This window comes from Osmerus mordax, chromosome 2 (genome assembly GCF_038355195.1).
Source record: "Osmerus mordax isolate fOsmMor3 chromosome 2, fOsmMor3.pri, whole genome shotgun sequence".
NCBI lineage: Eukaryota > Metazoa > Chordata > Actinopteri > Osmeriformes > Osmeridae > Osmerus > Osmerus mordax.
The window spans coordinates 3,157,784-3,183,500 of record NC_090051.1 but is presented as its reverse complement, the minus strand read 5'-3'; the positions used below and the strand labels follow the sequence as shown (position 1 = coordinate 3,183,500).

At 48.3% G+C, this 25,717-nt stretch overlaps 2 protein-coding genes across 14 annotated transcripts in view; both read right to left on the bottom strand.

Annotated features, from left to right (window-relative positions):
• map3k20a (mitogen-activated protein kinase kinase kinase 20a) overlaps nt 1-7,445 on the bottom strand; it is a gene marked incomplete in the record, with an annotated part of 18,474 nt that extends 11,029 nt beyond the window's left edge. The window contains 7 exon segments of the mRNA XM_067259687.1: nt 148-285; nt 399-427; nt 590-655; nt 1,208-1,309; nt 4,228-4,315; nt 4,957-5,191; nt 7,255-7,445. Of these exon segments, the coding sequence (XP_067115788.1) occupies nt 148-285; nt 399-427; nt 590-655; nt 1,208-1,309; nt 4,228-4,315; nt 4,957-5,115 (582 nt within the window).
• Nucleotides 7,446-8,986: 1,541 nt separating this feature from the next.
• Nucleotides 8,987-25,717, bottom strand: part of rapgef4a (Rap guanine nucleotide exchange factor 4a) — a 36,859-nt gene continuing 20,128 nt past the window's right edge. Inside the window, exons 5-31 of one of the 13 annotated variants that reach the window (XM_067252175.1) lie at nt 25,351-25,423; nt 24,497-24,561; nt 22,365-22,415; nt 22,098-22,204; nt 21,629-21,750; nt 21,222-21,405; nt 20,790-20,874; nt 20,206-20,266; nt 19,855-19,931; nt 19,478-19,624; nt 17,839-17,957; nt 16,896-16,981; nt 15,487-15,565; nt 14,788-14,938; nt 14,262-14,350; nt 14,041-14,071; nt 13,865-13,943; nt 13,190-13,336; nt 12,474-12,571; nt 12,038-12,163; nt 10,986-11,164; nt 10,610-10,700; nt 10,469-10,519; nt 10,147-10,234; nt 9,739-9,803; nt 9,589-9,643; nt 8,987-9,200 (exon numbers count right to left, since the gene is read on the bottom strand). In XM_067252175.1, coding sequence (XP_067108276.1) covers nt 9,073-9,200; nt 9,589-9,643; nt 9,739-9,803; nt 10,147-10,234; nt 10,469-10,519; nt 10,610-10,700; nt 10,986-11,164; nt 12,038-12,163; nt 12,474-12,571; nt 13,190-13,336; nt 13,865-13,943; nt 14,041-14,071; nt 14,262-14,350; nt 14,788-14,938; nt 15,487-15,565; nt 16,896-16,981; nt 17,839-17,957; nt 19,478-19,624; nt 19,855-19,931; nt 20,206-20,266; nt 20,790-20,874; nt 21,222-21,405; nt 21,629-21,750; nt 22,098-22,204; nt 22,365-22,415; nt 24,497-24,561; nt 25,351-25,423 — 2,634 coding nt within the window. In that variant the 3' untranslated portion in view covers nt 8,987-9,072. Of the gene's footprint in view, nt 9,201-9,584; nt 9,644-9,738; nt 9,804-10,146; nt 10,235-10,468; nt 10,520-10,609; nt 10,701-10,985; nt 11,165-12,037; nt 12,164-12,473; nt 12,572-13,189; nt 13,337-13,864; nt 13,944-14,040; nt 14,072-14,261; nt 14,351-14,787; nt 14,939-15,486; nt 15,603-16,895; nt 16,982-17,838; nt 17,958-19,477; nt 19,625-19,854; nt 19,932-20,205; nt 20,267-20,789; nt 20,875-21,221; nt 21,406-21,628; nt 21,751-22,097; nt 22,245-22,364; nt 22,416-24,496; nt 24,562-25,350; nt 25,424-25,717 lie in introns of those variants that run through there. The other 12 variants (XM_067252195.1, XM_067252209.1, XM_067252181.1 and 9 more) reach the window with 12 other exon arrangements.

Genomic DNA, 25,717 nt, shown 5'->3' with positions numbered 1-25,717 from the left:
CAGGTTCTTCGGCTTCCTCAGCAAAGAAAAAACAACGTCTTTGCCTCGCCGTGCTCCCCAGTTCGGCACATTCTATAAAGCATCGCTCCATCCTGAACGGACACATCTAGAACCTTGTGCCTAATTAGTGTAAGTGCTGGAACTCACCACCCCGTACGAGTAGGTGTCGCAGGTCTCTGAGACGGGCAGGCTCTGGATCACCTCGGGGGCCATCCAGGGGAACGTCCCCACCAGAGACATGTGCGTGGTATGGGACAGGAACCTGGACGCCCCGAAGTCACAGATCTGAGGACGCACGTGCAAAGTCAGGGCACGGACGCTAGGGTGACATGTCACGGCATATTGAAACAACCTTCGCGTGCTACATTTTCCTTCTTTGATTGAGGGAACATGAATACCTTGAGGACTTTGTCCGCTGCCAAGACCACTGCAACGGAGCACAGGGGAGTCAGGGAAGGTTCACGTTCCTCGAATTCGCATCACAATAACACTTGATTGTACAAATCAACTTCACATCGTACTTATGCTGTACATGCTTGATATTGATCGTTTGTCTGACGCCCTGTGTTTGGAGAGCGTAGAAGTTTACCGTTTCTGGACTTGAGGTCTCTGTGGATCACCTTGACGGGGGCCTCGGAGTGTAAATAGTGCATTCCTAATGGGGAAATGAAGAAGGTTTCCACTGAAGGAGATCAATGTGCAAGCAGCCTGTGGTAAACAAGTCGGGGGGCTCCTGTGTGCTCCACCTAGCCTCCCTCCCCCGGGTCCTCATCACCTATGGAACCTTCCAGCTCTTTAAACCCCATGGAAGAAGATGTATTCCCTTACTCCAACAGGGTACGTGAGATCGCATTTTTCACGAAAAGACCACTCTGCCCGGAATAACAATGAGCTGGAAGACCTTGAGCAGATGTTTTGGGAAAAAAGATTCCTTCAGGATGTGGCTAATGAGCTTCATCTACGGTGGCAAGCCAGTGGGTGGTTTACTTCAGTTAAATTCCCATGCAAAATCACAGCCACACCAGCAGTGAACACCATGATGGCCGGTAGGCCTGCATAGCACAGCTGTCATTAACAGAAGTTTGACTTACACATATTCACACATTCAGCCGCATTATGATGCGCAGTCTCACAAATTCTGATACACCTACTGTACTTTGTGTCATTATGAATATCTATTAATTCTCCCCCAAAAAATGAACCATACCTTTAGCGATCTCCATAGCCCACGTCATGGCCTGATCCATGTCCATCTCCTCGCTCTGGTCACTGGACAGATAGTCGTATAGGGACCCCCCACTCGCATACTCTGTAAACAAACAGGCATGGCCATACATACGTCGTGAATCTACAGAGCAAACCTGTCATAAAAAGTGCTCATCTTCTTGACAGAGCTTTGTGCAAACAGAGAGCAACGTCTGGTTCAGCCATTGACCTGTCAGTGGGAATGAGCTCGTTTATCAGACAGACTCCCACAGCTTACCCTGAGAGTCCCAGTTCCTCCCCGTCTTGACAGGACAAGGTCATTAACACCATCAACATCCATCAAACTCTGTTTGCTCAAACCGAGCAGGGCTTTCACCGTCCAGCGCAGTGGGTGCTGTCTCCAGGACAACTCAGATGAACCCCTAACTCTGAATATCACACGCGCATCTCTCCGAAGCACCTTGACACATGTGCACTGCATACAACACCTGCTTACACGTGCACTGCTTAGCGACAGGGCCTGACTTTGACCACAGTTCAGTCTGTCCCTCACTTCACTGGCAGGAGACTAAGGCTTTCAGACAGACATGAGACACTGGCTCTGTTTATCAAGTGAGGAGCGCCCGACTTTGCAAGACAAATGGCTAAAATGAACACTATCCGATGTTAGCTAGACTAGAGGGAGTCTAATGTTTGGGCAGCATTAACTCCAGTGTCCTCAACCAATACAGGGTAAGAGGACAAACAGGAACATGCTTTACATTTACATTACATTTACATTACATTTACATTTAGTCATTTAGCAGACGCTCTTATCCAGAGCGACTTACAGTAAGTACAGGGACATTCTCCCGAGGCAAGTAGGGTGAAGTGCCTTGCCCAAGGACACAACGTCATTTGGCACGGCCGGGACTCGAACTGGCAACCTTATGATTACTAGCCCAATTCCCTAACCGCTCAGCCACCTGACTCCCATGTTTGCTTTACTGAAAGGAAATAGGGCTGCTATTTAATTAACATGCTCTGTTATAAAGTCATTAGTCTACCTGACTGATCAGATTATTGCTTTGCAGATTGAAAAGCAATAATCGAAGTATAGAAGTATAGAAAATATCAGTATACAGTAGAAATATTACCACATTTATATTAAGATTTGATTTTGACAGCTTGTGCTCTTTTGACCCTAAGGACTGATATATGGTCGTGGAATAGCATAACAGGTCTTTTAAAAGAAACGTAATAAGACTCCTGTTTCACACCCGCTGGCTACAAAGTTGAAATATCCGGAAGCACTTTTAGCTCTGCACTTTGTACAATGGTAAATCCCATTGATGATTCAACTTCCTGTTGCGTGTTGCATAAACTCCCAATCATACAGTCCACTCAGTCTGTTAAGGGCTACCTGGAGGTGCGGTTCACTTGAGTAAACACAGTAAAAAGATTCACATGTTGAGTCAACGACAGTGAGAATACCTCTGGGTTTATGGGATGGCAAGCGAGAGGAGCTATTGACGGGTATATACGCCATGTGAGCCGACACGATTTCCCTTGATAGATATCGTTTGTTAGAAAGCCAAGACTGCGTCGCCTGATGTATGACAGGACAGAGGAAATTTATAACTGAGCTGATGAATGTGAATATGGCATGGTCAGAATGGCCATAAACATATTTCCTTGATATAGTGCTAATTAGATTCTGCTTTGATACATAGAGACAGGAACTCCTTGGCAACCAGCAGCTCCAGACAGCAGGGGAGCTACACAGTTTCAGAGCTCTGCGATTATATAAATCATATCAGGTTGTTAGAATATACAGAGTCTGGGACAAACATCAGACCCGCGGCTGTGCAGAACAAAAGTCCAGACTAAGACTAGTAAGTCATGCATTCAAAGGAGCTGTTCAGTTTCCCTCCAAAAGCTTTGTCTCAATAAAAGATGTCCGATATTTTCCTGTAACCGTGTTGTCCTATATCATTGCGGCATTTCCGATCTGAAGGACTTCTCAAAAGTTCACTGGCTGAACATGGGCCGGAGGACCTCCCTTTAGAAACGACCTGACGACAGACCACAACTGAGCCCTACGGAAGCAGAGGAACACAGATTCTTAAGCCTGCCCAAAAAAGGAGAACAAAGATCCAAAGATATTCATGTGGGAGAACCGGCAGAGGACAAGGGTCCCCAGAAAAAAAACTGTTTTGCTGTTCTGTAACTGTCTCTTGCCCTCTCATGTTAATGGGGTTAAAAGGGAGCAATAATATTCAGTTAAAAATCCACAGAGACTAAACAAAAACATCCTTTAGAACTCTATGATCTTATGAAATATTAATAAATATCCACGTCTTTCTATGCTCACTGACAAAAACAACTTCATCCATCACACCAATAAGAGCTCTTTGCAGTCTCCCATGTGACAGTCAGCGCACGTGCCAGAACAGATTCCTTACATCAATGGACTAGGACCCACCACAAAACCTAAAGCAATTTCCCAAACCAACAATTGTTTTTTGGTCAGTAAATATCCTTTATCGATATCTCTAAAACCAGACGCAGAAACGCCATTGTTATGAAAACAATGATGTCACCCATGAACATGAACATCCAAGGCCTGCGTGCGTTTCCGGACCAGCAGGACATGTTCTAATGCAGATCCTGGAGGCCTTGGCTCCATTCAATGCTAAGCTAGGGGAGTCAGGTGGCAGAGCGGTTAGGGAAGCGGGCTTGTAATCAGAAGGTTGCCGGTTCAATCCCCGGCTCTGCCAGATGACGTTGTGTCCTTGGGCAAGGCACTTCACCCTACTTGCCTCGGGGGAATGTCCCTGTACTTACTGTAAGTCGCTCTGGATAAGAGCGTCTGCTCAATGACTAAATGTAATTGTAAGCAAACAACGTAGCTGTGAAGTGCACACGCAGCAGATGGCTGGATCCTGTTTTCTGCTGACGTCCGTATGTTCAACTGGTACTTCGTTGCAAAGAAGGTATTTGTCCTGGTTACTATAACAACCTCGAGAGGGTTTAACGTACCTGTGACAATGCCATAGTTGGGGGCCTCAAGAATTGCCCCGTAAAACTGGATGATGTTTCGGTGGCTGAGCACACTGAGGATTTCAGCCTGCGGGGGGGAAGAGAAAGAAACACAACCATGTCGACGAGACAAAATCCAACAGTTCTCTTGGTAACGGCGAACGACATCTCGTCCATTTTCACCGTAGCGTTGGCAGAGGAAGGAAACACCGGCCTCCTCTGAAAAGACTTCATTAGATTGTCACCAAATACTATGAGGCACCATGAGCAGTGCAATTAAGAAACGGGGGGAGACATTTTCCATTAAGCAAGGCTTTCTGCGCTTGACACAAGTTGTAAGCATATCACTGAACTTTTGAACACTTTTTTGAAAATGGACCCACGTTCCGAGCATGTTGACACAGGCCTCAATATGAAACTGAACACCCCGGAGAAGGTTTCTGTGATGTTTCGCTTTGTCTTCAGACAATGAGGCTATCACTTCAAAGTAATTTCTAGACAAAGTCTCCCTAGTTTAATTGGGTCTAATACAATCCCTCATTTGGTAATAATCTTTCTTTAAAAACATACCGTAGGCACAGCAGGATTCACAAAGCCAGGGGGAGTATAATTACTATGACTGATGGCTGTAAAGGTTACTACAACCCTCTAAATGGGGGCGCAATTAAAATGATTACTATACCGACAATTAAAAAGTATATGAAAAGCCCGTGCAATTATGACTCCTACCTCGTGCTCTATCTTGAGTAGTTTCTTCACCGCCACCTCTTTGTCCTGGGAGATCCACCTCGCTCGGTACACACTGCCGAAGCTGCCGCCGCCACAGTTCTCGTAGAAGTGGATGTCATCAAACTTGATTTGCACGAAGGAGGCACTAAGAGACGACATCTCATAATGACACTCAGCCCCAACTTCTGGTCGGCCGCGGAAGAGAGAGAGAGAGGGAGGGAGAGGGCTGGACGGGCTGGTGCGGGGAAAAAGGCAGAGGGGAGAAGAAAATATATACAAAAAAAAAAAACACACAAAAAAACGACAAGAGTGAAAAAATCAGTGATCTAATCAGTCTTGGTCCTCTTCACAAACAAGGCTTGTTGAAAATCCTCTGAGATGAAAGCGAGCCCATCAGAGGAAGCCCCACACCGACAGAGCAGTCTGGCGCGTGAGCGCTCCGCCTGAGAGGGTGACAACAAGGCTGGACGGCGACACCACCCCTGCGAGGCCTGTGTGTCATTAGCTATGTCTGTGCACAGTGACACCACAAAATCCCTCTCAGACCATTGATTTAAGGGCCGTTCCTGAGCCTGTCTCGGTTATTGGCCGAGGCAGTCACCGCTGCCAGTAAAGAGTGAGTGGCCTGGTGCCTTATTTCAGCTTGTATAAGGACTATGGCATCCCCAGCATGCATTACCCCATCGCTGTGATCACAAAATGCACGTGGCCAAAGCCTTCGACTCTTCTAGCACAGTCTAGAGAGGGACTGTACATGTAAGGCTAGACATTGAGAGAGCCAATTGCAGCATACACAACAGAGAGACCCAATACTGTGGGCAATCTCTAGTCTCCCATAGATTTAATGATATACATTTTATTATATTTTGAACTGTTATATTTTGAAGTTTCAGAGCGAGGAGAACAAACATATTCTCAATGCTCGGCACACAAAGAACATCTCTCTAATGTATATCAATTAAAGTGCATTTGTGTACTGTATGAGGGGTTAGGAACAGCAAGCTGTACACTTGTGCCCACACCAAGCCAATTAGCATTTTCTTTTGTTTGTACATAACAACATATATGGATCTTGCAAAGAAATAATCCCCTCATTACAGGAAATTGTAGCTCTGTTATTGTTCATAAGTTTCCATTTAGTACTAAGCAATTATAGCTTTTAAAAGGCTTCTACCTGGGCTGAGACCAGGCCTGCTATCCTGCACAGCAGGAAATGACTCCATTGTCACAGAGGGGAGCCAATGCTTTCTGATGATTTACTGCTATTCATGCTATACTTAGCTTCACACCAATCTGCTCAGCACACAGGCATGGCAGACAGATTCTGAGGCCACTCAAGAATCCAGTGTTACTGGGATGTGGCAGCATGTGCTGCAGTCTCCCAGTTTACACTCAATAGTAAACATACTGCAGAAGACTCTAGAACACTGCATTGATTTCCACGGTGTACTGCAGACAGTGTGGTATATGGTAAATCACATCACTGCATTGTATTGTCTAATCATGTTAACCAGTTATTATTAACCAGTGTGTGGTAAGGGTAGGGCTATAATTCTATAGATCAACGAAGACGTGTAGCGCCAGAACACTGCAAGTTTTCAAGGGCAAACCTCGGGGAAAATAATTACATAATCTGCAGAATCATTTTGGGGACTCGAGAGCTACTGTATTGGCCTAATGTTTCACGCTGTAAAAGCACACACGCAGTTAGATGCCTAGGCGTTTGGCGATAAATAATCGGTTGACGGGTCAAGTGTTTTGGGGGTTTCCCAGACTTGAAGATTCCCATATTTGTAAGTTTACTCTACTCCAAATGCGTACAACTGTTTTTGCAAACTTTAATCGAGGAATTTATTTAATAGAACGAACGGCATATAATAATGAGGATAACAAACTTTGGAGACCACATTACAATTATTGTAGACTTTTTGGTTTGAACCAAAAAGCAGAATAGCGTTATTTTAGGAGCAGGAGAGAGACCATATTCCTCAATGACACTCCTTCCTCACTGTGGGCTACTGGCGCGCTTAACTTTTCTAACTTGAAAGTCTCTTTGACGCGTTCATGCAATGGAAGTCTTAAACAGTCTGACCATATCTAGTCACATGCACAGGGAAATCAACAGACGAGGAACGTCATGTACTGTATATGACTGGTCTTGCCTTTACGCGAAATGTACTATAGCCTAGCGGTTGACTTCAGTTTCATGGAAACACATTCCCGTATATGGTTAGTTACAGTAAGTGATGGTGCAACCCTAGCTATAAATCGTGTATGGTGTTGTTATGATATACATACCTGGTGGATTGATTTTCAAGTAAGTTAAGTTTTCCAAGTTTCTAAGTTTAGTCTAGTTTGACGAATCCAAGTGGTTGCAAAATTGGCAGCGCCGACACCGGTAATCAAACTTGCTGTAACACAACAGCCAATTTCCCGGAACTCAATAACTGTGACGTTTGAGATTGTCCCACTCCAGTCAGATTGCAAGAGTTGTCCAACTTCTTCCTTTGCCCAGACAGAAGCATTCAGGAGCTGCCAGCTCTTCTTTTCTATTTCGAACGTAAATTCTGATGACAACGGCTCCTCTCACCGGCCGTACACGGTACACCCGTTTGGTGCTGCCAAACTGACATGCAGAAATACTGTAGGTAGCGTAGGACTATTATTTATTAAAAACTATTCTATGGAGATGAGATTTTGTATTTTAAGCTGTAATGTTTAAATATAGTGAATACATTAAATATAGAACATTTCTGTTATAAAAGAACAATGCTTATCAATGTAATTGTACTTGAAAGATATTCTAATTTACTGGGATGCTCATTTGACCAGACAACACACTGAAGTTATGATATCTGTAAAAATATGAAAAATAAGACGCAAATGCATGTAACAGTTTTTTATATTTACAGAATAAACATGGGTAAAAATTTTGCAAATGTTTACTGTGCCTCAACTACTTTAGAAGAGGAAATGTGCTTACAGAGATCAGCCCAACATACTGAAACATCGCATGCCAAGGTCAAAATAAATATGTATTCACTTTACAAACATGTGTAATAAACACGACAAAAGGAAATATTTATAAATATAATCTGATATACAAAACAAAGATACAAAACCACAACTGAAAATCGGGGTTTTACAAGAATTCAAGCGTTACAAGAGTCAGAGAATTTCCCCCAGAGTATCTCAACTTTAAAGCGTTATAATACAATAACCTAATGGCTTTACAAAAGATCACTAGCGACATAGGTTGCCATTTGTGTTGGGGTTGTTAAAAAGTACTTGGATATTTTGAACAGTCGATATTGCTGCTCATTGGTGAAAGCTGAATACACAAATACCAACAGGAGAAACAGACAGAGTTTACATCAGGGAAGAATCACCCCTAGCAACAGCATATGACATGGCACCTACAATACTACATGTGTATGATGAGGAGATCCATAGAGCAGGTATCAGAAGTATAGTGTACGCGTGTCTGTAGGACATGCATGATATAGATCATATGAAGCCGGCATGTTGATGCTGTGGAGTGTGCAGCCAGGCTGCCTGCCTGCCTGCCTGCCTGCCTGTCTGTCTGTCTTTCTGTCTGTCTGTCTTTCTGTCTGTCTGTCTGCCTGTCTGCCTGCTTGCCTGCCTGCCTGCCTGTCTTTCTGTCTGTCTGTCTGTCTGTCTACCTGTCTGCTTACCCATCTGCCTGTCTGTCAGTCTGTCAGTCTGTCAGTCTGTCAGTCAATCAGTCAGTCAGCCTGTCAGTCAGCCTGTCAGTCTGTCTGTCTGTCTACCTGTCTGCTTACCCATCTGCCTGTCTGTCAGTCTGTCAGTCTGTCAGTCAGTCAGTCAGTCAGCCTGTCAGTCAGCCTGTCAGTCTGCCTGCCTGTCTGTCTGTCTGTCTGTCTGTCAGTCTGCCTGTCTGCCTGTCAGTCTGCCTGTCTGCCTGTCTGCCTGTCTGCCTGTCAGTCTTCCTGCCTGCCTGCCTGTCTGTCTGTCTGTCTGTCTGTCTGTCTGTCTGTCTTTCTGTCTGTCTGTCAGTCTGTCAGTCTGCCTGTCTGCCTGTCTGCCTGTCTGCCTGTCTGCCTGTCAGTCTGTCTGTCTGCCTGTCTGTCTGTCTCAGGTTCTGCGAGGCTCCAGTATGTGAGACAGCTGAGACAGAGTCCTTTGGTTGTCGATCACATTGAGCTGCCGGACGTATCTCCGGACCTCCGGGTGGTGTTTGCTGGCCTGAGAAGCGTCACCGACTGCGGGAACAGAGAGACCAATCAGAAGACCAATCAGAAGACCAATCAGAAGACCAATCAGAAGGAGGACATTACTCATTCTTATTGTTTATTATAGCTGAGATGTGCTTAGTTTGTACAGTGCTTTGCTTGGTAAATAAAGACCAATTCTTGACTCTGACCACCAACATTCTGTAGAACTTTGTACTTCTGATCCTTGATTTTAAAGCGGTACTTTCTATATGCACAATCTTTTATGCCATTTTGGATAAAAGTGTTAAATGAATAAAATGTAAACATGTAAAATATAAGAAGAATAGGAAGGAAAAGATTAAGATGTTTCATCATTTGACCACCCAGGGATCAAAAGATCGTTATGCAACGATAATAAATGGACATGTATACTTACTGAACGATTGGCTCCTGCAGTATCTCACTATCCTTACTGTGTTGGCAATCATGCGCTGAAAAACAAACAACAATTATTAAGTAAGCACACGTTGCCATGACGATCAAAGGCAATCCAGTATCAAAATCCATATCTCATTAAAAGCCTCACCATTTTCTCGTAATTGACTAAACTGTCGATGAACGTTTTGTTGCCCTCGTGTGTGAACGTCATGTCTGGAGAGATAATGACAGTATGTCAATAAGCCATATAACACACCGCTTATATTCAGCATGGATATTCAGAACCCCATGATCTTTACATCTTAATGCATCTCAAATATCCATATTTTCTCGGTCCTTGCATGATAGCCTCAGCCAGTCTTCCTGTGCAAGCCTTGCACGTCATCTTAGACTGACTGACCGCCAAACCCGTTCAGCCAGTATACATCAACAGGTGGGTCGACATGGGCATTCCTCTCCGCCAAGAGTGAGGTGAAGGGGCGAGCGAGCGAGCGTGCATGTGAGAAAACAAGATGGAGGCTGTGGTCCGTGCGGGGCGATCTGATTGGCCTCTGACCTTTGATCAGCAGAGGCATGAAGGGGATGATGGGCGGCTGCAGCTTGGCCTGGGTCAGACGGTAGGCCCGATGGTTCCTGGACGGGTCCTGTGGAAACAGTCACACTGTTCTGAGATCTCCCAGCTCCGTGTAAAGTGGACACATCACAGTCACGGTCAAGGCGGATGGCTGCTCCATCCATCCATTCCCTCAGTGACACATGACACCCTGAGAATGTCGAGTTTCAATTCAATATTTGGAAGCGGAGGATCCGGCGCGTCGCGACCAGGGAACCACTCCGGGTTGAGAAGGAGGGAGGCGCCGCCCGTCGCTTCGACTTACCATCAAGCTTTCAAATTCCCCGTAAAACTTCTTGAATTTGCTGGGAAGTTTCTGTCAACACAGATAAAAGGGGGGACTTGAATGCTAACAGACAGATGAAATCTCTATAATCTGGAGCAGGTGCTTCAAATTGACACCCACCTCCCAGGTCTGGTTCAGTCTGCTCACGGCTGGATTGCTCATTCCCATAACGATGGCGAAGAAGGAATTCAGGTTCCTGTACTCCTTACAGCTGAGACAGAAATAGATCAGTGATTTAGCGTTCAGTGACATATGACTATAATAAGCAATGGGAAGCCAGCAATGAAACCTAGCCATCTTCTCATCTCAACTAAATTGCCCAACCTAAATCATGCACTGTATTTAGAAGTGTGAATGCCCTTTCTTGAAAGGCTTCAATGTGCCCGGGTGAGGATTGAGAGTAAGTGTGGGGTGTGACAGGGTGAGGGTTGAGAGTAAGTGTGGGGTGTGAGGGAGGGCTGGAACGCTGTCGCGTCCGGGGGAAACGGCGACTCACTGCGAGGCGATCTTGATGAACTTCTTGAGAAGCTGGACGCGCTTGCTGAGCTGGCCACACAGGCACACCTCGGTGATCACCCACATCTGCAGCTCGTTGAAGCGCCGCAGGAACAGGTCCAGGTTGGCCGTGGTCTTCTTGAAGTTCTGCCTCCCGAAGGTGTGGTAGATCAACTCATGCTGCAGCACAGAGAACGTGTGCTAGATCAACTCATGCTGCAGCACAGAGAACGTGTGGTAGATCAACTCATGCTGCAGCACAGAGAACGTGTGCTAGATCAACTCATGCTGCAGCACAGAGAACGTGTGCTAGATCAACTCATGCTGCAGCACAGAGAACGTGTGCTAGATCAACTCATGCTGCAGCACAGAGAACGTGTGGTAGATCAACTCATGCTGCAGCACAGAGAACGTGTGCTAGATCAACTCATGCTGCAGCACAGAGAACGTGTGGTAGATCAACTCATGCTGCAGCACAGAGAACGTGTGCTAGATCAACTCATGCTGCAGCACAGAGAACGTGTGCTAGATCAACTCATGCTGCAGCACAGAGAACGTGTGCTAGATCAACTCATGCTGCAGCACAGAGAACGTGTGCTAGATCAACTCATGCTGCAGCACAGAGAACGTGTGCTAGATCAACTCATGCTGCAGCACAGAGAACGTGTGCTAGATCAACTCATGCTGCAGCACAGAGAACGTGTGCTAGATCAACTCATGCTGCAGCACAGAGAACACAGCTATGAAACTGTTCACAGAGAGTGCACACGCATAACTTACGCATAATCCTAACAATAATAATAATAAAGTATTCATTAATAGCAGATTATTTCATCTGAAGCGATGTAAAGGAGGAGATTACAAACTGCCACCTCGTAATCTGCAGTCAAATGCTTCACCATGGAGCTAACCTTTTCATTATATACTTTTATCCAAAGCGATGTACAAATAGTGCATATAGAAAGTGCAGCAGAATAATAACTAGCTGCTATCTATCCTGAGGGGAGTATATAGTTGTATAGTGGATCTCATGTCGTCTTGTTGTCATGGTACCTCATGCATGCAGTTGAAGAGCTCCCAGTCGTAGACGGTCATGTGATAGGCCAGATCTTTGGAGCTCATGAGCTCAAAGCTGCCAGTGGTTCCTGTAGACGGCCCCTCCTGCTCCTGTAGGGGGGTCTTGAACAGAGGTCAGGGTAAATACACACACTGGCATCTTCCCATCAGCCCTGCACAAAACTCTTTTCCCACCAAATAATGCCGAAAATAGGTCTATGTATGGCGTGCATACCTGCTAGCATCAAGCCAGCAACTTCAGAGAGTAATGTGAATGAAAATAACTAGCATGTGTATGGACAGTCTCAGGAACTGCCTAAAGAGACAGCTTGGAGACAAGGCCAGGGGGAGTATGTAGGATCAGTCTGAATGCATGTTTTTACGCTGGCTGAACTTGTCGGCTAATGTGTTTTTCTTAGAGGTTTCCACGCACCAGTGAGTCAAGTTGATCCCTGAGGCAGACAAACAGACGTCCGTTGATGCTGAGCGTTGAGAAGACAGAAATATCGTTGGGCTTCAGAATGGTTTTATCTGGGGGACCAAAACATCCGACAACTGGGGTTAGGAATTAGCTACGGTGTGTTTTACTGCCTGGCGTTGCCACGACACTCAGTTGTGTTATCAGGTCAGGCCCCAGTCACACTCTACCCCCTGTAGAATCTCTAGCAGACTCTATAAATCCCATCTATACACCTGTGATTTATGAGTTGTGTGATTGCAAACTCCGAAACAAGGTTACAACGCTGATTTATGGATGGTCCGCTGGTGGAGGGAAGGCGTGGGTCAAGCATGGGACACGAGAGGTGAATTAGTACAGCCTGGCACACACAGTGGAACGTCCCTACAGCAAGTACCAGTCAATGGCACCAACAGGCCAGTGTAGAATCTAATGAGTTGGAGCCAGAACAGCAATATTGCACTTTTGCCTTGTGCTTCCCTCCTGTGTCCCATCGCCCATACATGAACACACACCGCCCGTCCAAAAGACAAAAAGCCTGCAGCAAAGAAGCCAATCGATTCCCAACAAATCAACCGTTGACGAACGAGCGCAATAGCACCCGGGAGCTTTCTGTAAATACAGAGGCAGGGGTGGAAACACTGCGTGGCTTCTCCCGTCTTTGATTAGCGTGTGGGTGTGGTGGTTCTCACCTCCGGCCGAACTGAGGCTGACCAGCAGGAGGTCCTCCGCTGACCCCAGCTTGTCGGCCACGGCGCTGGTGACCTCCCTGACCGAGGCGGCCACGGGAACTCGGATGGTGGTGTAGGTGTGGTCGCTGCAGTAGACCTTGAAGAGGACTGGAGGCAGAGGAGAGGGCACACACAGGGCTGTGAGCTGGCTGGAGGGAGGGAGGGAGGGAAGGAGAGAGAGAGAGAGAGAGAGAGAGAGGGAGGGAGGGAGGGAGAGAGAGAGAGAGAGAGGGAGGGAGGGAGGGAGAGAGAGAGAGAGAGAGAGAGAGGGAGGGAGGGAGGGAGGGAGGGAGGGAGGGAGGGAGGGAGGGAGGGAGGGAGGGAGGGAGGGAGGGAGGGAGGGAGGGAGGGAGGGAGGGAGGGAGGGAGGACAGAGAGCAGGACCCAGATCTACGTTTGTTTATCAAGAGTCTCAGCGTATAAGGTCTGATCCAGAATCAGGGCCCAGCCAGCTCTAATACTAATCCACCCAAAAGCAGCTCTGAGCTCTGAGCTGCTTCCTGACCAGAGGCCACAGTACTGTACACAGGTGCATGCTGTCTTCCCTAAGACATGCCAGAGCCCTGGAAGCACTGCCAGGGGTCAGGTGTCCACCCCCAGCCAGGTGCAGGGGAGTGTGAGCAGCGAGGTACTTACTCTCATCATGACTCCTGATGGGTTGGCGTTTCTGCAGCTTCTCGTCTCCCATGCTGAACTGCCTCAGGAGGACTTTATGCTGCAACAGGACAGATGGTGCTCTGATTCATCAGCAACAAACACAGCGCCGACGCATGTCAACCCTCTGGGAAGACTGAACCAGGCTGTTTCCTTACCTTTTTTGGAGAAGATTTGGCATCGTCAAAGCTGGAAAACAAAACGTAGATTAGCGCAAGCTGCCGCCAAGGTAACCAGGTCTTCTCTTTAAAAGTTTTCGCACAGGTCAGACCGTGCTAGTAAGAACTAACGTGAAGCGGAGCAGGACACAACCTCAACGCTCTCTATCTAACCAACCGAGAACAGCGGGACACACTCCTGTCCGCTGACGGGAACGTACTTGCGTTTAACAACCTTCTCCAGCTCCGGAAGCTGGTCCTTCAGGGCGGGCGTCACATGGGCGTCTTCAGTCACAGCAGCCAGGAACTCCTGAGAAACACACTGGGTAGGAAAGCACTCTGGACGAAGACCTTCCTCCAGAGTGTGTAGTAGAGACCTGTCAGAAGGTGTCTGTGTGTAGGTGTTTCTTTGACAGACCAAACTAAGTGTGTGTGTAAATGTGTGTGAATGCCAGTGTGTGTGTGTATATATGTGTGTGTGTGTGTGTGACTGTGTGTATGTGTGTGTGTGTGACTGTGTGTGTGTGTATATATGTGTGTGTGTGTGTGTGACTGTGTGTATGTGTGTGTGTGTGACTGTGTGTATGTTTATGTGTGTGTGTTTATACGTGTCTGCGTGTGTGACTGTGTGTATGTTTATGTGTGTGTGTTTATATGTGTGTGTGTGTGTGTGTGTGTGTGTGTGTGTGTGACTGTGTGTATGTTTATGTGTATGTGTGTGTGTGTGTGTGTGTGTGTGGTAGTGACCTCCAGGAAGGTGAGGGAGGGCTCCTCCTCCAGGAGATGGTCTCCGTGTACAGAGGCCCAGTGCAGAACCAGCCTGATGACCCGGCGCTTGTTGTTCAGGCTGTAGTCCTGCCTCTCCTGCTCCGAGCCCTGCGACGCCTCCGCATGGTAGCTGCAGGGCAGTTAAAGGGACCAAACATCTTTGTGGCAGATGGTTTTGTGGGGGGTTGTGTGTACAGTCGTGGCCATAAGTTTTGGCAATGACAAATGTTGTGTTTCTCAAGGTTTGCTGGTTCAGTATTTGAGGAAAATGTTTTCACATGTTTAAAATGTTTCTATAGAATACAATAAGGCACATTTCATACTTTTTAAAGCTTTTTGGGGGCGAACATTTTCTATATATGCAAATAGTCCCCTCTTTTACAGCAGTCCATCTGCTCTTAAAATCCAATCAGAATGATAGAGTGATTTCACCTGGCTAGAACTAGTTCACACTTTCCCCTGTGCTGATGATATGACTTACTGAAATTATGTTAGCAGTCATTTTATGCCAAGGCCCAGCAGGCTTTGCAAACACAAAATGTATGTGGCTCCCAATACTTTTGGCCACGGCTGTACATGTGTGTGTAAGTGTGTACAGTATGTGTGTGTGTGTGTGTGTGTGTGTGTGTGTGTGTGTGTGTGTGTGTGCGTGCGTGCAGGATCAAACTCAAAGGATATTGGGCCATGAGTACGGGACACAGCTGGCTGTTGGGGATGAACACACAGTGCATGAGCACAAAATCATCCAGCGCTGGGTCTGTGGTGGGGAGAGAGGAGGGAGAGAGAGGCAGAGGGTGGATGGGGAGAGAGGAGGGAGAGAGAGGCAGAGGGTGGATGGAGAGAGAGGAGTGAGAGAGAGAGAGAGAGAGAGAGAGAGAGAGGCAGAGGGTGGATGGAGAGAGAGGAGGGAGAGAGAGGCAGAGGGTGGATGGAGAGAGAGGAGGGAGAGAGATAGACAGACAGAGGGTGGAGGGGGAGAGAGAGACAGAGGGTGGATGGAGAGAGAGGAGAGAGAGGCAGGGGGTGGAGGGGGAGATAGGAGGGAGAGAGAGGAGTGAGAGAGAGAGAGAGAGAGAGAGGAGTGAGAGAGAGAGAGAGAGAGAGAGAGAGAGAGAGAGGCAGAGGGTGGATGGAGAGAGAGGAGGGAGAGAGACAGACAGAGGGTGGAGGGGGAGAGAGAGACAGTGGGTGGAGGGGGAGAGAGGAGGGGGAGAGGGAGACAGAGGGTGGATGGAGAGAGAGGAGGGAGAGAGAGACAGACAAACAGAGGGTGGAGGGGGAGAGAGGCAGAGGGTGGAGGGGGAGAGAGAGACAGAGGGTGGAGGGGGAGAGAGGCAGAGGGTGGAGGGGGAGAGAGGAGGGAGAGAGAGAGACAGAGGGGGAGGGGGAGAGAGGCAGAGGGTGGAGGGGGAGAGAGGAGGGAGAGAGAGAGACAGAGGGTGGAGGGGGAGAGAGAGACAGAGGGTGGAGGGCGAGAGAGGAGGGGGAGAGAGGAGGGGGAGAGAGAGACAGGGAGGAAAGAGAGAGAGATACAAAGAGAGAGGATGAGAGGGTAAATGAGAGAGACGGATAGAGAGGGCGACATGGGAGGAGAGAGAGAGAAACACCTGTGATGTGAGCGTCGGAGCAGATGAAAAGATCGCCAGCCCTTATTGGCCTCCAGCCCTTTCCCCAGCCCTCTCCCCAGCCCCCTCCCCAGCCCTCTCCCCAGCCCTCTCCCCAGCCCTCTCCCCAGCCCTCTCCCCAGCCCTCTCCCCAGCCCTCTCCCCAGCCCTGACCACATACGAGGCCAGATGCCTCAGTCCACCTGTTCACACAACCATGCCTAATCACATCAGCTCTGTGAAGCTGGGCCAGCCACACACACACACACACACACACACACACACACACACACACACACACACACACACACACACATGAACCAACAGCTCAGCAGCACAGAGCACACTCTACAGAGAGGACAGGAAGGGTGTCTAAACACCCGAGCTCGTCAGGAGTCCGACCCTGAAACTGATCCCAGAGCAGCCTCGATGGAAGAAACCCTTGATGGTTTCGAGGAGCGACGGAGGACAGGACAAACATACCTGACTCTGAGAACTGAGTATCCACACGCATCATCTCCAGGAAGTGCTCCAGAATCTTCTCTGGAGTTCCTGACATCACAGTGTATCTGAAACGAGCACAGGACACTCTTCGTTAACGACCACACGGCTATCAAACCTTAGTGGGCTGGGCCACTTGAATGACTTGATAACAACCACAGCCACTATCCCAGGGGTCTTGTCCTTGATGAAAGGTAAGGAGGCTGGGTAACGTAGTTCTTCAGAGGGACGGAGGTATTGAAGGAGAAAGAGGAGAAGGAAAGGCGGGAGAAGGAGGGAGGAAGGAGAAGGAGGCAGAGAGGGACAGCCACTCTAGTTGGAGAATCAACATGATGCCTCCAGCGTTGGGATTGGCTATAAAAAGCATGAGGAGAACTCTCCCTGTGTGTATGTGTGTGTGTGTGTCTGTGCGTGTGTGAGAGAGAAAGAGAGAGAGGCAGAGTCAGTCAGTAAGACTGTGACCTGCAGGTGTCCCAGCTCTCCAGGGTCACGACTGTGTCTGTCTGTGCTTGTAGAGGGTGGAGGGGGAGGTGGAGGGGGTATAGTACTTGTAGTGGGTGGAGGTGGAGGTGGAGGGGGTGTGGTACTTGTAGTGGGTGGAGGTGGAGGGGGTGTAGTACTTGTAGTGGGTGGAGGTGGAGGTGGAGGGGGTGTAGTACTTGTAGTGGGTGGAGGTGGAGGTGGAGGGGGTGTAGTACTTGTAGTGGGTGGAGGTGGAGGTGGAGGGGGTGTAGTACTTGTAGTGGGTGGAGGTGGAGGTGGAGGGGTGTAGTACTTGTAGTGGGTGGAGGTGGAGGTGGAGGGGGTGTAGTACTTGTAGTGGGTGGAGGTGGAGGTGGAGGGGGTGTAGTACTTGTAGTGGGTGGAGGTGGAGGGGGTGTAGTACTTGTAGTGGGTGGAGGTGGAGGTGGAGGGGGTGTAGTACTTGTAGTGGGTGGAGGTGGAGGTGGAGCCCTGGGTGGAGCAGCTGCTGCTGGGGCTCTTCTCCAGGACCAGCACGTCCTGTTCATGCTCCTGCAGACGCACTGTGTTGGCCTCCACGTCCTGTACACACACACACACACACACACACACACACACACACATACACACACACACACGCATACACATGCATACACAAACATACACACAAGGCAAAACACAGAAACACAAAGGTCAACTACCCAGAAACCTGTTGCGAGCATCACACTACAGTTTTATCACCACAAACAAAGACATTAGCTCACGTTATCACGCAACTCACTTCCCTCAGAGACCTGGCTACTGTACAGCGCTGGATAACACCAGGCACAGTGGGCCGCAAACATAAGCTCACAGGCAGGGCTGTCTGACCCTGGCCTGGCCCGGCTCGCTCACAGGCAGGACAGCATGACATCAGCCTGGTGAGCAGGAGGGATTAGTGCCTCTGTCCCACTGACACGCCCAGGCAGCAGGATCAGCAGTCAGTCTGCCTCCATCCCAGCCTCACAGCCTCACACAGCCTCACACAGCCTCACAGCCTCACAGCCTCACACAGCCTCACACAGCCTCAAACAGCCTCACACAGCCTCACAGCCTCACACAGCCTCACACAGCCTCAAACAGCCTCACCCAGCCTCACAGACTCACCCAGCCTCACACAGCCTCACAAAGCCTCACCCAGCCTCACCCAGCCTCATAGCCTCACACAGCCTCACTCAGCCTCCCACCCAGACCACAGATTTACCCAGGATGAGGACACCTCAATAAGCCTCATACAGCAGAGCTGTTGCCCTGGATCACACAGATAACCATCAGCCGCTGTCCAGTGTACACAATCATGCGGGAGCAGGGCCAAATCAGGGTCCAGAGAGGCAGGGCTGAACAATGGCACAAGGATCAAGAAGATTGAGGAAAGAATGCTAAGAGCTGGCCTGGCCCTTTAAAGGCAAGTATACATCCACATAATAACAATGTTGTTCATTGTGCCACAGCGCAGTAGACTTAATACTGTATGTGAGCTGAATGGAAGCGGTATAAGCAGCTCCACATACGTGACTGTAATGATGAACTCTCACCAGCAGAGGGAGATTTGAATTCATCTTGCTGTGTGTGTTCGACCTTTCTCAGTCGAGTGAGAGTGTGATTGGTGTGGCGCGAGTGTGTTTCTGTGTGAGCGCGAGTGTGTTTCTGTGTGAGCGCGCGTGTGTTTCTGTGTGAGCGCGCGTGTGTTTCTGTGTGAGCGCGAGTGTGTTTCTGTGTGAGCGCGAGTGTGTTTCTGTGTGAGCGCAAGCGTGTTTCTGTGTGAGCGCGAGTGTGTTTCTGTGTGAGCGCGAGTGTGTTTCTGTGTGAGCGTGAGTGTGTTTCTGTGTGAGCGCGCGTGTGTTTCTGTGTGAGCGCGCGTGTGTTTCTGTGTGAGCGTGAGTGTGTTTCTGTGTGAGCGCGCGTGTGTTTCTGTGTGAGCGCGAGTGTGTTTCTGTGTGAGCGCGAGTGTGTTTCTGTGTGAGCGCGAGTGTGTTTCAAGAGAGAAGTGGTATTCGAGAGCGCGTACGACGCTGGGTTCCTCCGGCACACACACACACACATACACACGCACACACACTCACCCTCAGTATCCTGTTGAAGTCCTCCTTATCCACTCTCAGGAAGTGACAGTTATCCTCTCGCAGGACGATGGAGGCTGCGCGGGGCGAGTCGTTGACCAGGGCCAGCTTCCCGAAGTCGTCCCCTTCCCGCAGGCTGCATACCACCCCCTGGGTGCCAGGAAGGAGACAGTGTCACCGACCAGAGCTCGTGCGAGCGTGGCCAATGATACGCTTGAAGCGATCCATTGTCTGAGTTTCGTCCAATCCTACCGTCCACATCAGCAACTTAATCATCCGTTTTTTTTGTTTGTTGATGTATTACTAAATGAAGTCAGTGGGGAGAAATGAATCGGATCAAATGAATCGTGTCACAGGAAAGCTGGACAGGCGTTGTTTACCTTCCCATAGATGACGACGTTAACGGAGCCCTTTAGGATGATGTACCAGGACGTCCCCTCCTCACCCTGGTTAAACACTGGGTGACACGGGGGGACAACATCACTGACTGATCTGTGAACCGGCCGACAACCCCCAAACAAAACAACAACAAAACACCCAGAAAAATCACCCAGGCCATTTATGACTCACAGGAACTGAGACACACAAAGGATTAGGCGCAGTTACAACGTCCTAATCTGGCCTTCTCATTCTCCCAGGGAGTAATGTGTTCATAAAACCATCACCAATGCTGCCTGACTGTGAGAATGTGATGAAGTCAGCTGATCTTCAGCCGTGAAGGCCGTACTCACACACGGTTCCTGCTTTGGCGTGGGACTCGAAGATCAGCACTCCTGCCAGCTCCCTCCTCACCTGGCCAAGAAGAGCGAGACAAACTATTGTTTCGTTTTCTTGCTTTCGCAGACATATTTTTGTCCAAAGCGATGTACAGCACAGCCCAGAGGGACATTTGAGCCTGTGACCTTGTGATTGCTCTAACCACCGAGCTATACCCACCCTCCCCCCACCCCTGTTACACACAGAACATTCCGGAAACTACAAAAACGAGCAAGAATAATCGATGTATAGTCTTCAGAAACAATACAAAATGCGACCCTATGTAGTTATTAAGTCAAGGAGTCAGGTGGCTGAGCGGTGAGGGAATCGGGCTAGTAATCCGGGCTAGTAATCTGAAGGTTGCCAGTTCGATTCCCGGTCATGCCAACTGACGTTGTGTCCTTGGGCAAGGCACTTCACCCTGCTTGCCTCGGGGAAATGTCCCTGTACTTACTGTAAGTCGCTCTGGATAAGAGCGTCTGCTAAATGTAAATGTAATTAAGTGATGCTACAGTTATCCCAGAGCCAGTACTAGTGTAGTGTTGAGTGGGTCACTCACAGTGGTGGAGAGGTGAGATAAGGCCTTTATATGCAGAAGCTCCTCATAGATGATCTGCAGGTCGTCTGTTGTCCTCTCCCCCGGACTGCAGAAGAAGCAACAGGAACCAGTTCGGCCTCAGTGCAATCACATCAAGATGACTTCAGTCACGCAGTCTATCCTAACATATAGGGAGTCAGGTGGCTGAGCGGTTAGGGAATCGGGCTAGTAATCTGAAGGTTGCCAGTTCGATTCCCGGCCGTGAAAAATGGCGTTGTGTCCTTGGGCAAGGCACTTCACCCTACTTGCCTCGGGGGGAATGTCCCTGTACTTACTGTAAGTCGCTCTGGATAAGAGCGTCTGCTAAATGACTAAATGTAAATGTTAACATGCCCAGCCTGAGGAATATTCAGACCAGGCCAGCAGAGGGCGATCTTTGGGATCATTCCTTACAGTTTCCTCAGGATCATCCTCATGTGGGCGTCGGGTCCGATCTGGGAGAGGAGGAGCAGGGTGTCCTGCAGCTCCTCATCGCTCTCCTTCATCTCCTCCTGGCTGGGCGGGGCCACGCCCTCCTGCTCGTCGTCGAGGAAACGGTAGAACAGGTACTTGTCCTGGAAGTTGAGCTCCTGGTCGACTGCGGTGGGGATTTAGGAAAGGATGGGATGGCGTATGAGAGCTTGTTCACACACATATACACTCTCAAACACGCATACGCGTTAGAAGACTCCAACACACAGTGTGTGTGCAAACACACTCCGTCTCACCAACACACAGTGTGTCTCACCAACACACAGTGTGTCTCACCAACACACAGTGTGTCTCACCAACACACAGTGTGTGTGCACACTCCGTCTCACCGGGGTTGAGCACGCCTTCCTCCAGCAGGACCTGCCACATCCCCACAGCCTGAGGACGGGAGTGGACCAAGCAGCTCTCCTGCATCTGCCAGTCCACCAGCTCCATCCCCACACAGCACTGTCTGCAGGACAGCCAGGGACAGGTGCTCAGGAACACACAACACAGAACACTCAAGACACACACACACACAGGCAGACACACACACACACACAGGCAGACACACACACACACACACACAGGCAGACACACACACACACACACACACACAGGCAGACACACACACACAGGCAGACACACACACACACACACACAGGCAGACACACACACAGGCAGACACACACAGACACACACACACACACACACAGGCAGACACACACACACACCGGCAGACACACACAGGCAGACACACACAGACACACACACACACACCCTGCTGTGAAGTGAGTGGGTGTCCGGCGTCAGCCTGACCTGTATGTCTTGAGGTGATACTTCCTGTCTCTGATCATGTGGGGCGCTCTGGAGAGGATGGCGTTGCGAAGGACCTTCCCCGCCCGCAAGATCTTCTCAGACGGCACCTGGACAGAGACAGGAAGTACGGGGCGCAGGGAGGGAGTGAACAGGAAGTAGGTGACCAGGACGAGCATGACCACGTGGCAGTGTTGTAGCATCATGCAGATAGACTGATCTGGAGAAGTGACAGGTATAGATCTTTACAGATGGGATGGGCCACACTACCTGAGAAAAGGATTTAGGGCCGGATTTGTCTGGGCTTTCAATGAATGATTTCTGTAAATGAAATGACACGACAGTGACACAGTGATGGAAAATAAGGAAACGAAAAAACACAGCATGGAGAAGCACAGGACAGAGATGAGAGGTGAGGACATGGAGAAGCACAGGACAGAGATGAGAGGTGAGGACATGGAGAAGCACAGGACAGAGATGAGAGGTGAGGACATGGAGAAGCACAGGACAGAGATGAGAGGTGAGGACATGGATAATAGCCCCAGTTGTAAACGATGATGGCTGCACATCCGACAGATTCACTGTGATGACAGACATTAGGCCCATTGTCGTGGCACATCCTTAACAACCTCCACTCGGTCTGTTCTGGCCTGCTATAACAGCTGTCCTCCAGGCACAGTTATCCTCTGCTACTACACACAGTGATGGGCTCACCGTTAAGGTTACACCCATCCTCTCTGCTCCCTGATGTCATGGTGCGCTTGTACACTGATTCATCATAGGCGCTAGAGGACCTGTTATTAGTCATTGTTTACTTCCACTACTTAATGAAGACTTAACCTAGAGGAAAGACAATTAACTAGGCTGCATCCTGCACTCATTAGGGCAAAACAGATAACAGTAAGTAGGACTAAGAGGAGGCTGGTGTCGACGTCATGCCATGCCATAATCACTACTCTGAACCCTCTCTACTCTTTGCCTCACCACTTGCAATCTCCCACGCTGCCATGAACGGTACTTAGAGGACAAGCAATCAATTCGATGATTCTTTAAACAGGCTTTTTTTTTCATTCTATGCCTTGAGTGTGGTATGGGGTATCTATGGATTCTGGCTGACCACACGAGGCATAATGAAGATGTCCCGTGAATTGATTGTGAGCTGACATCAGTGTGTAGTGTATGCAGAGGGCTGCTTTGTGACATGAAGATGCATTCCTCATGCATCCCTGGTCATCTGAACTCATTATGGGTTACTGGTTACTGGCAACATGCTGCTGTAAGGGCTTTGAATTCTCCTGATTAATGCATGACAGCAAATGGCCCCTTTCTGTTCGTGTATAGGCAGGATTCTGTGCTTTTTTTTTTATTCATATGCGGATTGGAACCCCAATGTAAAAACAAAGGCCATATTTTATACATTTCATAACGAGAACAAATGTCACGTTGAGCCTGTTAAAAATACTGTGAGCATTTAATCTATATTTAGTAACCACAAGCAGACAATACATCATTTGTATTTTGCTGAAGATGTGAAGTATGTTGTGTTTGCAGATATTTATAGACTATGTGTTTTGGCTCGGCATCTGCTTGTTGGTAAACACTCTGTCCAGGAGAACAAAGAACGCAGGTATATAACTCAGGCTGGTTGTCATGGGCAGAGTTCTGTTATCAGTGCGGAGGCTGGAAGATGGCGGAGGGGGGCAGGGGGGCGGGGGGCAGGGAGGCGGGGGGGCGGGGCGGGACAGGAACCACTGAGGACGGAAACGAGAGGCTCTCCACCGAGGCTTTGTTTACATTCAGACAAACTTTCAACAAACTGCATTCCACGCTTCTTCAGAGAGTCTTGAGAGGAGAAGGGGGTGGGGGGGTGGGGGGGGGGTGACAGAAGAGGAAGCTGGTAGGGCAGGAAGGACGTCAGCGCGGGCAAAACAAGCATCCTTCACCCTGAACCGCCTATCTCTGCTGCTCACAGCGACAGTTCAGGAAGGACTCTATCTACTGCTGAAGATACAGCAACACTTTGCATCAAGGTTACCATAACTACCATGTAACTACACATCAATCAATACCCATAATAACAACATTGGTACATAGGAACTGCTATGTGATCAAATGGCATTATGTGTAAGAGATGTAGGTTATTACTAAGGGAATGTTGTGTTACCAAAACAAGTCCTATCAACATCCACCTACCCTTACAAAACACAAGATTAATTGACGTAATGTCTGAACAACCACTAAACACTAATTAAATGTAACTGTTTAGAAGTTTCTATGTAACTACAATGTTGTTACTATCGGTATCGCTATGTAGTTACATGGTCGTTAGTGTAACCTTAATGTAAAGTGTTGAAAATCCTGTCGTTGAATGAGAATGGATTGAACTGTCAGTATGATTCTACCTTGTTTAGATGTTTGGAGATGGAACCAAAGGAATTGTTGCTGATATTCTCTTTGTCTGGCATCGCTGAGGGAAAGAAAAAGGACGTTTATTCTTATTTAACTGAGGAAAAACACAGTTGTTCTGCACACAGATCAAATCCCCTATATATATGGGGGGTCAGATGGCTGACTGGTGAGGGAGTCGGGCTAGTAATCTGAAGGTTGCCAGTTCGATTCCCGGCCATGTCAATTGACGTTGTGTCCTTGGGTAAGGCACTTCACCCTACTTGCCTCAGGGGAATGTCCCTGTACTTACTGTAAGTCGCTCTGGATAAGAGCGTCTGCTAAATGTAAATGTAAATGTAATATATACATTTTCAGACCCAACAGATGTCTGTCTGAGGCAACTGCTCCGTAAATACAACCAAACAAGCAGATATTAAATAAGGACTGAAACATCTGTCTCCTGTAATCTTGCAGGAGATCTGAGAAGCTGATCGTATCACCCAGTGTGGGAGGAGGGAGGGTTGTGCAGTCAGAAGGGTGTGGTTCTAACTGAGAGCTGAAGCACAGCAAACACCCACCAGGAAATTAAAAAAAAACTGCAGGTTTACTAACTCCTCTCTTTAACAGCCTTATCTCCAGTGAAAATACCCCTCTATTTTTAGATCTGACTTTCAAATAGCTGATATGACCAAAAGCAAATATGGCAACACAATAATTGACTTTGTTATAGTAGGTTGAGGGATAATAGGGGGGAACTTTAGGTTAAAGGTTAAAAACGTCTGACTGCCTTTTAAATCATGCGATCATAATAGACTGGGCCCATGCCAAGTGTTGTCTAGGGGACGGCCCCTGGTGCTTAGATACTCACTGTCACTACTGAGGGCGCTCTCCATCACACCATAAGGAGGGGCTAGCAGTCCAGCCATGCACTCACGATACTTCTGCACAGAAACAAAATCAACACACTTCATTAATACAGCAATCATACATTATTAGTCATCGAAATGATATTCTAAAATAGATGCAAAACAATGACACAATAGCTCATGTTATGTCGTGGTATTGATGCAAGGTGAAGATAAACATCCCTGTAAGCTACTGTATTGTACATTTGAATAATACATACAAATAAATACGTTAACGCGTGCATATTTCTGCTGCATTGTCTGAGCCTACGTTTTGGATTCTTCCTGTGGTGTTCTCTTCATCGACATGGTCATCACACGTTATGTAAA